We start from the raw sequence: 14,153 nt of genomic DNA on the forward strand, positions 1-14,153 counted from the left end.
TTTTTTTCCTTTGGTAGTTGGCATAAATGTGTTAAGAAGCTGTTTGGAATATGGTAATCATAAGTGATATTTCTGTAAAATTGTACAAGGCAGGGCAATAGCAAAGATCAGTTTAAAACTCCAGAACAGAAGTAAGGGAACTATGTAATTTTAAATTTTCTTGTAGCCACATTAAAAACAAGTGAAAAAGATGTGAAATTAACTTTAGAACTGTTTTAAGTTTAACCCAATATATCTAAAATATTATCATTTCAACATCTGATGAATATAAAAGTTATTAGATCACTTTAAAACATATCTATTTATTTATTTATTTGGTTGCACTGGGTCTTAGTTGCGGCCCACAGGATCTTTGTTGCAGCATGTGGGATCTTTAGTTGTGGCGTGCAGGATCTTAGTTGCGGCATGTGGGATCTAGTTCCCTGACCAGGGATTGAACCCGGGCCCCCTGCTTTGGGAATGTGGAGTCTAAACCACTAGACCACCAGAGAAGTCCCTTTTTTTTTTTTTTTTAAAAACTAAATCTTGACACTTCAAGATACCCTTACAGCACACCTCAGTTGGGACTAGCCACGTTTCAAGTGCTCACAAGCCACATATGGCTACCATATTGAACGACACAGCTCTAGGACATACTAGTTTTAGCTAAAGTTAAATTACCCAGTAAGGTTACTGACATGTTACGATTATTATTAAACACTAAACCAACTGTATGATTCCATATGGACTAGTGAAAAATATAGCTTGAGGTTAGATTAACATTCCACATAACCTGAAAGTCAGCCCAGATCCGGTTCTCTTTTCAGTTTTATCCTAGTAATGCTCCTTGCCCCTTTCCATTTATAATGGTGATGGAAGATCTGGAAGCTTCAAGTGAGCACGTTAAGAGGAAGGGGTCTCTCCTAATGAGTAATTGATAAGGTTTTCTCCCCATTAAAAAAAATACCTGCTTATACTATCTCCAGTCTTCATTCTGCCATCATATGGCCCTTTATATTGCAAGACAATTCATGTAGTACAAAACTTTACTGTATCTTTTCATATGGTCTTTTAGAAAGATCAGAACTGGTAGTAGTGTCCCTACAAGTGAGGACATAGAGGTTTGTAAAGGTGTAGTGTTATGTCCATGATACAAACCCAGGTTTTCTAACTCTCAAGTGTTCTCTATTCTACCAATGCTCTTCTGCCAGTAAATACATAAAAAATGTTGCAGAATTTCCCTGCTTATGAAAAGGGAAATCTTTCTGTTTCTTTTGCCTATTTCTGGAGCAGTCATATTTTCCATTGAATAATGAGTTATTTGTCTGTTTCCTGAATTCTTTTTGGAATTCAGACTCAGACACTGGGGTATTATGACACTGTCTCTGGTTGGATATATACCACTTTCCATTAGAATATTCTAGATAGGCTGTCTGCTGCAGAGCTTTTGAGAGAAGTTAGTCATCTCCTCAATTCCTGCTATAGGCAGCTGGAAGATACTATTGGAAGGGGTAGAAAGCTCTAACACGGAAGGATGGCTCATGAAACCCGTAGAATAATAGAATGCTAACAGAGCTTATATTCATTAAGTCAGCCATCTCCTCCATGTGGGTAATCATTTTTCTTCACAACAGTTCCGTGTATTATCAGTACCATTTCTGTCCCATTGGAGGGTAAGTAAGGTAGCTTGCTCAAGGTGAGCTGGCATGTAGGTGAGCTAGGATGTGAATCTAGGCAACTTCACTTCAGAGCCCTGTGTGTCAACATTTTTATTTATCTGACTGGGAAGCTGAGGCCTAGCTAAGCTCTATGGGATATACAGCTAGTTAATATAGCAAGTCTAAAGCTAGGCCATAGTTCTGGAACTTTTAGAATCAGTCCTCTTACAAAGTGTTGAAGGCTCATCATTATGTTGTTATTGGCACGTGGGAGAGCTGGGCTCTATGTAGACTTATTTCCTTTTTTCTTTCTAGATTTGGGCTGCAAATGCCGGTGTCACAGCCAGTCCTCCCACCGACCTCATCTGGAAGAACCAGAACTCTTGGGGCACTGGCGAAGATGTGAAGGTTATATTGAAAAATTCTCAGGGAGAGGTATGGTCATTTTATCGGTACCACCACAGTGTCAATTTTTTTTTTCTTCATTGAAGTATAGTTGACTTACAATGTTGTGTTAATTACTGCTGTACGGCAGAGTGATTCAGTTATACATATATGTACTTTTTTTTTTTTGGCCATGCCACGCAGCCTGTGGGATCTTAGTTCCCCAATCAGGGATTGAACCCGGCCACTGGCAGTGAGAACTTGGAGTCCTAACCACTGGCCTGCTGGGGAATTCCTGTGTACATTCTTTTTTAAAAATACTTTTCCATTATGGTTTATCATAGGATATTGAATATAGTTCCCCGTGCTATGCAATAGGACTTTGTTGTTTATCCGTTTTATATATAATAATTTGCATCTGCTCATCCCAAACTCCCACTCCCATCCCTCCCCCAACCCCCGCCCCCTTCGCAACCACCAGACTCTTCTCTATGTCCGTACCACAGTGTCAGTTTCACCTGAGAGTTCATCTTGCAAGTGTGATTTCTTTTCAAAAATCAAATTTAAATGTGAAGTAACTGATTGCTTAAATCAGACCAAGGCTGCTGAGTCGATGAAAGTGATGCTAAGTCCAGGTTTTAGGAATGAAATATGAGTGTATTGTAGTTCTGATTGTTAGTACAGGTTCCAGAGTCAGTCTGTGTCCATTTTCTGTCTTCACTGCCCAGTGACTTTGTGACTTTGGGTAAGTTCCTTCACCTCTCTTAGTTTTATCATTTTAAAATGGAGATAATAATAAGATAACTAATATAAATAAGATAATATAATGAGAATAATATAAATGAGACAATCCTTGGGAAATGGTCAGAATAGTATCTGGCTGCTGGTAAATGCTTAGGTTATTAACCTTGTTACTGACTTTCAACATGCTCGTGAAACTGAGTTTAAGGATTGTGGAGTGTACATTTGCTTGATGTGTATGTTTTCAACACGTCAGTCCTAGAACTCTTGTCAAAGAACCTTACCTACCCCCACATAAAGACACTCCCCAATTCCCCCAGCCACACACACATACCAAGAGATGAAAGTGTCTTCAAAGGATGGCGTGGTTCCAGGTCAAAGTACAGCATCCCCTTAGGGGTTCCTTCTCTGCTCCCATAGTGCCCAGGCACAGACCTTGTCTAGATTTTCACGTTGTCCTTTCTCACTAGAGTAATAAGTATGTCAAGGGCAAGGACCTGTTCTGATTTTTCCTGGCACATAATAGGCACTTAGTGAGAAATTACTGGATAAAATTTTAGGAAAATCAAACATGGACCTTTACTTAAGTTCAGAGGAATAAAGTGTAATTAATAGCATTCATTCTGGGGGTCTGAGGTGTTTGCATACGAGAAGTCCTCTGCCCAGCCAGCTTTCCAGCCATCCCTCACTGTAAACATCTGCTGGTGTTTAGACTGCTCTTAGTAAGGAATTCACTGTCTGCTGAATGAAGAATGCCCTTTATCTCAGACTGAGGCTGAAAATGAAAGGGCATCTGATGTTTTCCACTGTAGACTTCAGTACAGTTCACCTCCAAATACTTGATAGGTTCTCAGGGTGTGGGTGTTTATAGATGCCTTCCGGAATTCACAAACTTCGAGGAGCTGGATCTCCTCCTGTTCTCTGTGTGGAGCCCTGCTTGCTTTTTGCCTTCGGCACTTTGGAATTCTTCCCAGTTGTCACTGGTGCCGCTTCCCAAGTGCTGAAATTACTGCAGCTCCTATGCCGGTAGTTCCTTCGACATCTGAAATTGGCAGAATACGTGTTTCTTTCAAAACAGTGTTACGAGTGCCGATTTGCCCAGATTATAAAGCATGGTGTTAAGGGGCTATGGTAGATGAAATAGGTTTTCATGAACCATGGAATCTACTCACCACCTTTTTCTGTGTGAAAATGTGTTCCAAGTTAGAAACGATCTTATAGGAGGATATTTGGAATGCAGCGGGTTTAAAAGCGCACAAAATAGATACGACAAGTGAAAAAGTAGATGCCATGACATGGGATATGTCTGGAGGTAGTATTACCAGTGATGTTTCAATTAAGCTGAATGAAGCTCAGGTTTCCCTTCATAATTCAAACCACTGAATTCTATAATGGGTTATTTGGTTGGTTTGTTTTCCTGTTCTTTTAATAAACTTCTGCATTCTGCTTGTTAGGCTCTATGAAGTGACCTCTGTCAGAAATGAGGAAAGTATTATGAATACAGTTCTTATTTCTGTGATTGTCAGGCAAGTACTTTTGGCATTTATTCATTTAATTTTGTGAGACCATGTTTATTAATAGGTCCCAGACCATATTTATAATAATTCATAATTACCACCATAAAGACCACTTTTCTGTAAGATTGTAGGTAATTGGCTTAAGTCAGTGTAATTTTTTACGTATATTTTCTTGCTGAGACATTGGAGATATCAGGAAACCCAATTAAACTGGCTTTAAAATAATGGGAATATATGAGTTCACAAAACCAACCATCCAGAGATAGTGGACTTCATCCATTGGCTCACCCAGTGTCCCCAAGAATCTTTCTGTTGTCTGTTTCCTGAGTGTCTCCCTCATGGATGCAAGGTAGCTGCCGGCTGCTTCTGGAGGTGCATCATTCTAGGTTTACTTCTCGTGGGCAAGAGCATAGTGCCTAGTCGGGTCCTCGTCTGGGCTTTGCTCTCGTAGTACCAGCCTGGGTCACATGCCCACCTCTGAGCCAGTTCCTGGAGTCAAGAGAACAGAGTTAGAGCTTGAGCCTTCTCCATGGCTAGATCACACTCAGCTTGTGACACACATGTCACATCTCCATGGGAGAGAGGGTACCCAGGTAAAAGTGGGGGCTCTTACTGAGAAATGGCCGGGGAGGGGTGGTCCTAGGGATGAAAAACAGCAAATGTCACCATGGAGAAATAAAATGTTTTTTAATGAGGGAAATAAAAAATAAAGCAGTCTCTCTGTACCTTCTAGAATACAGGCATCACTGAAATTTTTGTATATGCAGATGATTACTTATGTATACAGAGATATTCTAGTTTAACAGTCAGCTCCTTCATCAACAAAAACTGCCTTGATTTTTAGTATTTGCTGAACTGTGGTGATTTCAGACTACCCACACTCTGACTGAGCACAGAGTTGAAGAGGCAGCACGTGAGCTGGCACTAGCTGGCCCTGCCGCACTGCTGGGGAGATGGGTGTACCTTTATGTGCCCAGGGCTTTACCCAGGCAGACCCATGGCATGTTCATAGAGACCATTTATGTGTGCCTTTCAGGGCACTTGATAGGGTTGCGTGTCTTGCTGAGAGGAATTTTTTTGGTAAAGACGTTGTCTTTTAGCACCTTGACTAATAATTTCCTGGGCCTAAACCTCCCAGCAACTTTTGGTTCTAAATTTGTTTTATTATTTTTCTATTTAAATTTGTCGACATTTATTTAGCTCACTTATATTCCATACAGGCTTTCTGCATTAAATTAACTGATTTTTAAATGTTGTCAAATGAAAAGTACTTAACAGAAGGCTTACATTAAAGGCAGTTATGCTGAAGTAATTCATAATTAATGAAGTTGGGCAAGTTGCTGTTTTCTAAGCTTCTCGTTTGAGGTTCATAGTCTGTTGTTTCATCACAAGCTCTAAGAGCCAGTGTTTCCTTATGGGATGTATACACTGTCATGAGTTGCTAGAAGCTGAAATGTGAGAATTCTATAACATTTTATTTGACTTTTCTTTCCTCATTTTAAGATGAGTTAAGGGAAGCTAGGTACTCTGAAAACTTTTTGGGAATCTTTTTTCTGTTTTGTATGCCATCATCCCCCAGTGGATATCTTAGTTCAGAGTTGTAATTGATCTAAGGATTCACATGCATTTTATTAGTACTAATTTGGTTAAAGCAAATGTTACTTGTGAAAAGACTATTTGTGTGTATAAACACAGGCTGATCTCACAGAATTGAAGTTTCTGGCTAATTCAGACTCAAAATGGTCCATCTTCCTTGGCTGTGCAACAATAATCAAAATTCCCTACAAAATACTACTATACTACCTTACTTCATTTATAAAATACATATGTGGACATGTTGTAAATAGAACTCTCATTTCTCTGTCACTGTTCTCTGGTTTTCTTCCTCTGCCATTTTAAACTAGCTAGTCTGTGTTAAATTTCAGGTAAGCTTTTACTGACATGATTTAGTGTCTTCATCGGGAGTTATCTTTCTTTTTTTTTTTTTTTTTTTTTTTTTGTGGTACGCGAGCCTCTCACTGCTGTGGCCTCTCCCGTTGGGGAGCACAGGCTCCGGACGCGCAGGCCCAGCGGCCATGGCTCACGGGCCCAGCCGCTCCGCGGCATGTGGGATCCTCCCGGACCAGGGCACGAACCCGTGTCCCCTGCATCGGCAGGCGGACTCTCAACCACTGCGCCACCAGGGAAGCCCTGGAGTTATCTTTCTTGAGTAACCTTAGGGCATGCATGGTACAGAGTAAAATTAGACGCTCTGCAACACTCTAGGACACACTCATTTACTTGCTGCTAGATCATCAGGTTAGCCTTGTGCTTAAACAGAAACGCTGCATTTGTGCAAGTCAGCGTTCTCTACAGGAAAGTCATTTGTATTTGCGCCTTTCAGTAGAAAATGGAAATGGTTACTTTCTATTATGCCTCCAGTGACTAATAGGAGATCTGTTTTTTTGTACAGAGTATACTGGAACTTCACTAGTATGTTATTAGTAAATAGTGTTCCTGTGTCTTGATTCTGTTTCATTCAAGAGGAACTAGCTGCTGAAGGAATGAAAGTTTGTCCTTTTCATCTCACTCATCAGGTGGTCCTCCTGCCACCGAGGTCCGTGAGAGCACAGCAGTTAGCCTCTGACTTCATTTTATTCAGCATTTATTTAGCACCTTCTCTTTGCTAGGAGCCAAGATCTTTAAGCTGAATTCATGTTGAGTGTTATAAAGAATTTAGTGTGCCAAGTCATTTACAGAATTCTTAGTAACAGAATGGGATAAAAAGCAGTGGAAACTTCTCAGCAGGTATTTCAAATTGGATACCAGTAGCTCCCCTGCAGGGAATATTGAAAATCTAAGAACTGCTACTAATTATGCAAAAATTCCTGTTCAGTAGCTGAAGCTACTGATGAGCCACTTTAAAAAAAAAAAAAAAAGTCCCTGATGTAGGAATGCTGTTTCTTAAATTTACACAAAGAAAAGATGTCGTCCTCCCACAGTCTTCGTGATTTTTAAGTATAGTGGTTTTTTTAAAAAAATTAATTAATTTTTAAATTTTGGCTGCGTTGGTCTTTGTTGCTACGCACCGGCTTCTTCTAGTTGTGGTGAGCGGGGCCTATTCTTCGTTGCAGTGTGCGGGCTTCTTACGTGGTGGCTTCCCTTATTGTGGCTCATGGGCTTAGTTGCTCCACGGCATGTGGGATGTTCCGGGACAGGGATCGAACCCGTGTGCCCCGCATTGGCAGGTGGATTCTTAACTACTGCATCACCAGGGAAGTCCCAAAGTATAGTGTTTTAACTTAAATCAAACTCTTGTGTTTAGGAGGTTGCTCAAAGAAGTACAGTCTTCAAAACAACCATACCTGAAGAGGAAGAGGAGGAGGAAGAAACAGCTGAAGTGGCTGTCGAGGAAGAACTTTTCCACCAGCAGGTATTACTTTAATATATGTCTTTTAAATTTTATTGACAGAATTACATGAAAGCCAAAACCAATAGTAGAGCTTGCTTTTTCCCTATTACTTGATGAACTAAGTCAGTGATCTACCAAGTGGGGTTTGTTCTTCCTGAGGGGATCTTCAAGATAGAGTACATTTGGGTACTGGAAGAAAATGTTAGCACTTCTTTTTTAAAAATTATTCATCATATCAAATTTCAGTTTTGTCTTTTTTATAATGTATGTAATATGTTATGGTAGGACATGGATGCCACATGAATAAGTATATATGGATTGGAATGCATGCTAAGAATTATTTATTGAAGGGCTCTTTGATTGAGTTTAGATGACTAAATTGGAGCAGGTATCTGCATATAAACTTAAAAAAAAAGAGTAGGAACTTCCCTGCTGGTGCAGTGGTTAAGAATCCGCCTGCCAATGCCAGGGACACGGGTTTGAGCCCTGGTTGGGGCAGATCCCACATGCTGCAGAGCAGCTAAGCCTGTGAGCCACAACTACTGAGCCTGTGCTTTAGAGCCCGCCAGCCACAACTACTGAGCCCGCGCGCTGCAACTACTGAAGCCCACGTGCCTAGAGCCCGTGCTCTGCAACAAGAGAAGCCACCACAATGAGGAGCCCATGCACCGCAACCAAGAGTAGCCCCCGCTCGCTGCAACTAGAGAGAAAAGCCCATGTGCAGCAACAAAGACCCAACACAGCCAAAAAATAAATAAATAAAATAAAATTTTAAAAAATCATTGCCTGATTAAAAAAAAAAGTAATGTTCAGCTTCAGTGTGAAGCAAAATTCTTACTGTCTTAAGTTTTTAATCATTTAATTGCAAGATAGAGTTTAGCTGATGCTTGGACTTTTGAGAGTCCTTGAAATAAACTCCAAATTTGATTTTAATTAATTAAATTGGAATTATTAATAAGTAATGAGCCTTCAGTTTATATTCTCAAGCTGTTCAAGTCTGATCATTAATCAAAATTCCTACCCTTATCCTTGTAAGACGTCATCACCATGTCTCCAGATTTATAAATCTGTTTGTTTTGCTTAATTAGCCCCAATCCTACTCCAAATAAACATTCTCTTATGTGTTCAGCCTCCAGAGTTGAGAACCACTTGAGGTGGGTTATGGTAGAATGAATTTTTGGCATGGACACTTCCTCGTACATTTTGGAGGAATATTTAAGATCAGGTGTTTTATACTTGGCTTTAACAAGAAATCAGGTACAAGATCCATTTCCTGCCCTTATTTGAAACATTATAATGACCTGAAGTAAAATAACAATATAAGAGATATCTCAGGGTACCAGGCTAGTGGTTCAGAGCATGAGTTGTAGCAGGTCAGATGCTGGAGAAGGCTCTTTAGGCCACCAGAACAGTTGAGAAGATCTCTGGAAAATAGGCTTGTCCAGTATTTTGAAGGATGGGCAATTATTTGAGTATCAGAAGGCAGACGGTAGTGTTCTGTGGTTGTTTGAATTATCTGTTGCTACATTAGGAGACCACCTTAAGTTAAAACTCAGTGACTTAAAACTGATTTCTTAAATTCCTATGACTGTGGTTTGACTGGACTCAACTGGGCAGTTTCATTTGTTCCCACACGATGGAGAGTGAAGTCAGTCATGCAGTTGCATTCAGCTGGAAGCTTGGCTGGGGCTGGAATTTTCTCCATGTCTGTTTCCATGTGGTTTCTTATCATTTGGTGGTTTAGCCCAACCTTCTTTACAACATGGCAGCTGGCTTCCAAGAGAGTGAAAACAGAAAGCATTAGATTTCTTAAAGGCCCATATTCTCTTAGTCAAAGTAAGTCATAGGCCAGCTTCAATTCCAGGGGAGGGTAAATAGTCTCCACCTCATAATGGGAGGAGTGGCAAAGAATTTATCATGATCTTTAATTCATCACAGGGTATATGTCAAGACTTGAGCACCAAGTATATCTGTCCATCCAGTTGTGTTTGTAGGGTGTGAATGAGAGATTAGTGAAGTGGGGAGGTTGGTGTTAAATCAGCATAGTCTGGAATGCCTAGGGAAGGAGCTTCTGCACACTTTGGAGCAAGGAGAAGTTGAGACAGTATCAGAGGGATGACTGTAGAAGGGAGCTTGCAGACGCACTGAGAGGCTGTGCGAATGGAGATTCATTAATTAAGGCACAGTGACCGAACTTGAGGGGGAGAAAAAAGAAAATCAAAGATGTGTGAGGTTTTTAGCTTTTCTGATCAGAAGAAATAATGATATCAAAGTTCAAAAGAGGGAAGATGGAAGGATGGATCAGCTATTTTGACTTCATATTAGAGAATGAATCCAGTGAGTGGCCTTTCGAGTTGATTAGAAGTCTTTCTGGTTGACCTTCAAGAAACCAATTTCAATTTAGTCAAGTGGTGTTTTACAGTCATGTTGTGAGATTTTAAGGAATTAGTGAGTGATAAAGAAATGGATAGAGGGAGCCGTTTTGACTTCACATTTGAAGATGAACCCAATGCAGATGCTTCAGGATATGAAAGCTGAGGATCCAGCAAGCCATATTCCCTGATGTGGTTGTTCAGAATGCTGTCCACTGAGCTCCTGTTTCCTAAGTTACCAAACGATGTTATTGAATAGGAATTTTCAACTTTAGCTGCTTATTAGAATTTCTTAGGGAGCTTTAAAATTACATATAAATAGATACTCTTCCCCAGTTAAATAAGAAATTCTCATCTATTTTTAAAAATTTATTTATTTATTTATTTTGGCTGAGTTGGGCCTTTGTTGCTGCATGCGGGCTTTCTCTAGTTAAAGTGAGCGGGGGCTGCTCTTTGTTGCAGTGTGCGAGCTTCTCATTGCAGTGGCTTCTCTTGTTGCGGAGCATGGGCTCTAGGTGCGAGGGCTTCAGTAGTTGTGTCATGTGGGCTCAGCAGTTGTGGCTCGTGGGCTCTAGAGCACAGGTTCAGTAGTTGTGGCGCACGGGCTTAGCTGCTCCATGGCATGTGGGATCTTCCCGGACCAGGGCTCGAACCTGTGTCCCCTTCATTGGCAGGTGAATTCTTCACCACTGTGGCACAAGGGAAGTCTGAAATGAGAAATTCTCATTTAATTGATCTAGGGACCTAGATCAGAATTTTGTTTTAAGAACTCCTCAGGATCTCAATGTGCAGCTAGCGTTGAGAATCACTGTTCTGGAATTTGTTGGAGTATTCTAGGGGAGAAGTCCATAAGAGAAGGTTAAAAAGGATAAGTGAGAAGTAATAAACGTCCATTTGAAGTTAGGTAATAATGAATTTGTAGTATCTCTGCCTTATTTTAAAATACAGTGATCCATTTTCTTAGTACTAATTTTTTTTTCTGTTTTCCTCATCAGGGAGCCCCAAGAGGTTCCAATAGAAGCTGTGCAATTATGTAAACTTCTCATGTCAACTGTCTTCCTCAAAATAAAGAAGTATGGTAATCCTTACCTACATGCAGTGCAGAGCCTTCTCAGAAGCACAGAATATTTTTATATTTCCTTTATGTGAATTTTTAAGCTGCGAATCTGATGGCCTTAATTTCCTTTTTTGACACTGAACGTTTTGTAAAAGAAATCATATCCATACACTTTGTTGCAAGATGTGAATTATTGACACTGAACTGTGTACTGTTTGAAAAGGGTCCCTCAAATTTTTTGACATTTTTTTTGTATGTGTGTTTTTTTTTTTTTAAGTTCTTATGAGGAGGGGAGGGTAAATAAACCACTGTGTGTCTGGGTTTAATTTGAAGATTGCTCCATCTAGATTAGCAATCTGCTCTTGATTATTCTCTGCTATATATAATGGTGCTGAGAGGGAGGGGAAAAGCATTTTTCAATATATTGAACTTTTGTACTGAATTTTTTTGTAATAAACAATCAAGGCTACAAAAATTTTTTTTAAATAGAAAAGAGAAATTTTGTAAGAAGGCAATATTAACCTAATCATCATGTAAGCACTCTGGATGAAGGATTCCACAAAACTTTGTTTTATGGTTACTTCTTCTCTTAGATTCTTAATTCACAAGGGGAATGGGGGGAGGGGGGAGGGAAGGGTTTCTCCTAAAACGCGTTAGTTGTGTTTTTTAAGATAGTGTAACTTGCTTAAATTTCTTATGTGACATTAACAAATAAAAAGCTGTTTTTAATATTAATCTGCTGTCTTTTAACTTTAGAAATGTTTTGGGGGAGAAAAGCGTTGTTTCAGTTTTACTTTTTTTTTTTTTTTTTTGTAGTACGCGGGCCTCTCACTGTTGTGGCCTCTCCCGTTGCGGAGCGCAGGCTCCGGACGCGCAGGCTCAGCGGCCATGGCTCACGGGCCCAGCAGCTCCGTGGCACGTGCGATCCTCCCGGACCGGGGCACGAACCCGTGTCCCCTGCATCGGCAGGCGGACTCCCAACCACTGCACCACCAGGGAAGCCCTCAGTTTTACTTTTGATAAAAATAATTTGGCTTCTTGTTTGAACTAGATTATTCTTTAAGGCTCTGACAATGGGGAATATAAACACACAAACTATTTTGGGGTCTCCCCTGTTTTCAGTACTCTGTTGTCGTTAATGATAGCACTATAAAATCCATAATAATAGTTAATTTTTTGGAGCCAGACACCATGCTCAGTGCTTTATATTTTTTAACTTATTAACAATAAGACCTTTCAAAATCTCTTTAAGAAAGCCATTTGGGAACATTAGGGACAGTGGAAGAAATTGGGGAAGACACTCCTTTTAAAGGAAAGAAATGGAGATAATATTTCTAGAATCTAGTTTTACTGTCTTTTAAAATACAGAAGAGACACTTATTACAAGGAGTACAGGATGAATGGTAGAAAATAGGTGTGTGGGGTAGTTATGTATGGTGGTAACTAAGGTGTCATTTTTTACGCATTTGGAGAATTTATCTTGTGATTGCTTTAGCTAAGTGAGTTAGTTCATCTTGTAGAAAGTAGAATATCCAAACCATCCCTAGAATGAACCGTTGATAACAATTCAGAAGCTAATCTAGAGTCAGTGTTTGCTTTTCTCTTAAAATATTCCTGCAGTAAGCTGCACAAAGACTAGCAACTTACACTTGAAAATAACTCACGAAGTCCCAGAATTACTGTGCTCTGCAGTTTTAGTGCATTCTCTGGTACCGTCGGAGACACAAGATAAATGCTGGTTTAGAAATTCTGTCTGGTGAAGCAGATAAAATGATAACTTCTCCACACAGATTTATCTTCAGAATGAGAATGGCAGTGCAGGGTATGACCCAACTTGGTTGTGAAAAGTGTTGCCACAAGATAGGATTCTTGCCATCAAAATTCATTCTAGGTACTTTATTGCCAGATTTGGCATTAAGAAATTTTGGCAGTTTTAATACAGAGGAATAGTATATACTCTACTGAAATTTAGAGTAAGAACCCAGGACTCAGTTAATACATAGCTGGGTGCTTCTGAATATGTGGCAGGAGATTGTTGAGTCGATTTAAGCTGACAGACTTAACACTAAATAGAAGTTTTCTGAAAGGGAGCTGCACCCACACATGTTCCCACAGAGCATCTGGGAGGCAGAGGCTCAAAGGCTGCCTCTCTGTAGTAAGAGCTTCTCCCAATCAGTGGAGGCTATGGCTGCGTATCTGCATTATTGAACTGTTTCATAACAAGCGTGACATTTTCCCCCCTTATTTCATCTGCAGTGGTCTAGTTGCATCACTATGTTTAGTTACAGATTTATTTTCCTCTTGTTCAGCTCTCACCTCAGGGTTTTTGACGAAGAGAATTCTGGATGTTCGTATTTTGTTGAAAATTAGCTCATCCCTGTTCACTTTTCTTTTCTTCTGGGATTTCTTTTAGCCTTACATTGAACCTATCCTCTTTCATATCTTTTAGGTTTTTTTGTGCTGTATTCTCAGTAACTTAGTATTTATCTCACTAATTATATTCTCAGCCCTGTCTAATCTGTTTATCCCATTTGTTGTAGTTTCTAGTTTCGTCAACTGTACTTTTCGTTTCTGAAATTGTGCTTGATTCTTTTTCAAAATTTGCCTGTCCTCTTTTCAAATATTTTTTCTTTTTTTTAACTATAGTTCTCATCTTTTAAAAAGGTCATTTTCATCATACTTAGAGTCTCTAGTCTGTGTTCTTGAGTATGCTCATTTTTTTTCTCAGCTGCAGAAAAATTATTGGTGGTTTCCTTCCTTGTGGGTTTTTTAGGATTGTGAACTTATCTTCAGTAAGGGCTGTTTATTTTGTGAGTTGTCCCTGTCCCAAGGTTTTGCTACAGAGTAACTTGGAGGTTTCCTATGCTGTCTCCCCAGTGATGAGGTGGTATAGTGGACTGGACTCTGTTGCTGTTTTCTCACCTTGCAGTGGTGAAGGTCTGCTAGGACAGTTGTGCGGAGTGTTTGCTGGTTCTTGCAGGTGACTTCCACATGCAGTCCCCCGGCCCCAGCAGGAGCTGGGTTTTGCTCTGGGCCGGCAGGAGGTCGGTATTC

General features: G+C 40.0%; 1 protein-coding gene across 2 annotated transcripts in view; it reads left to right on the plus strand.

Moving 5' to 3' along the window:
* LMNB1 (lamin B1) overlaps nt 1-14,153 on the plus strand; it is a 116,031-nt gene that overhangs the window by 53,882 nt on the left and 47,996 nt on the right. The window contains exons 10-12 of one of the 2 annotated variants that reach the window (XM_059061582.2): nt 1,953-2,072; nt 7,584-7,691; nt 11,038-11,834. In XM_059061582.2, the coding sequence (XP_058917565.1) occupies nt 1,953-2,072; nt 7,584-7,691; nt 11,038-11,079 (270 nt within the window). In that variant the 3' untranslated portion in view covers nt 11,080-11,834. Of the gene's footprint in view, nt 1-1,952; nt 2,073-7,583; nt 7,692-11,037; nt 11,835-14,153 lie in introns of those variants that run through there. The other variant, XM_067031509.1, reaches the window with a different exon arrangement.

The sequence above is a fragment of the Kogia breviceps genome, chromosome 4, assembly GCF_026419965.1.
Source record: "Kogia breviceps isolate mKogBre1 chromosome 4, mKogBre1 haplotype 1, whole genome shotgun sequence".
In the NCBI taxonomy this organism is placed as follows: Eukaryota; Metazoa; Chordata; class Mammalia; order Artiodactyla; family Physeteridae; genus Kogia; species Kogia breviceps.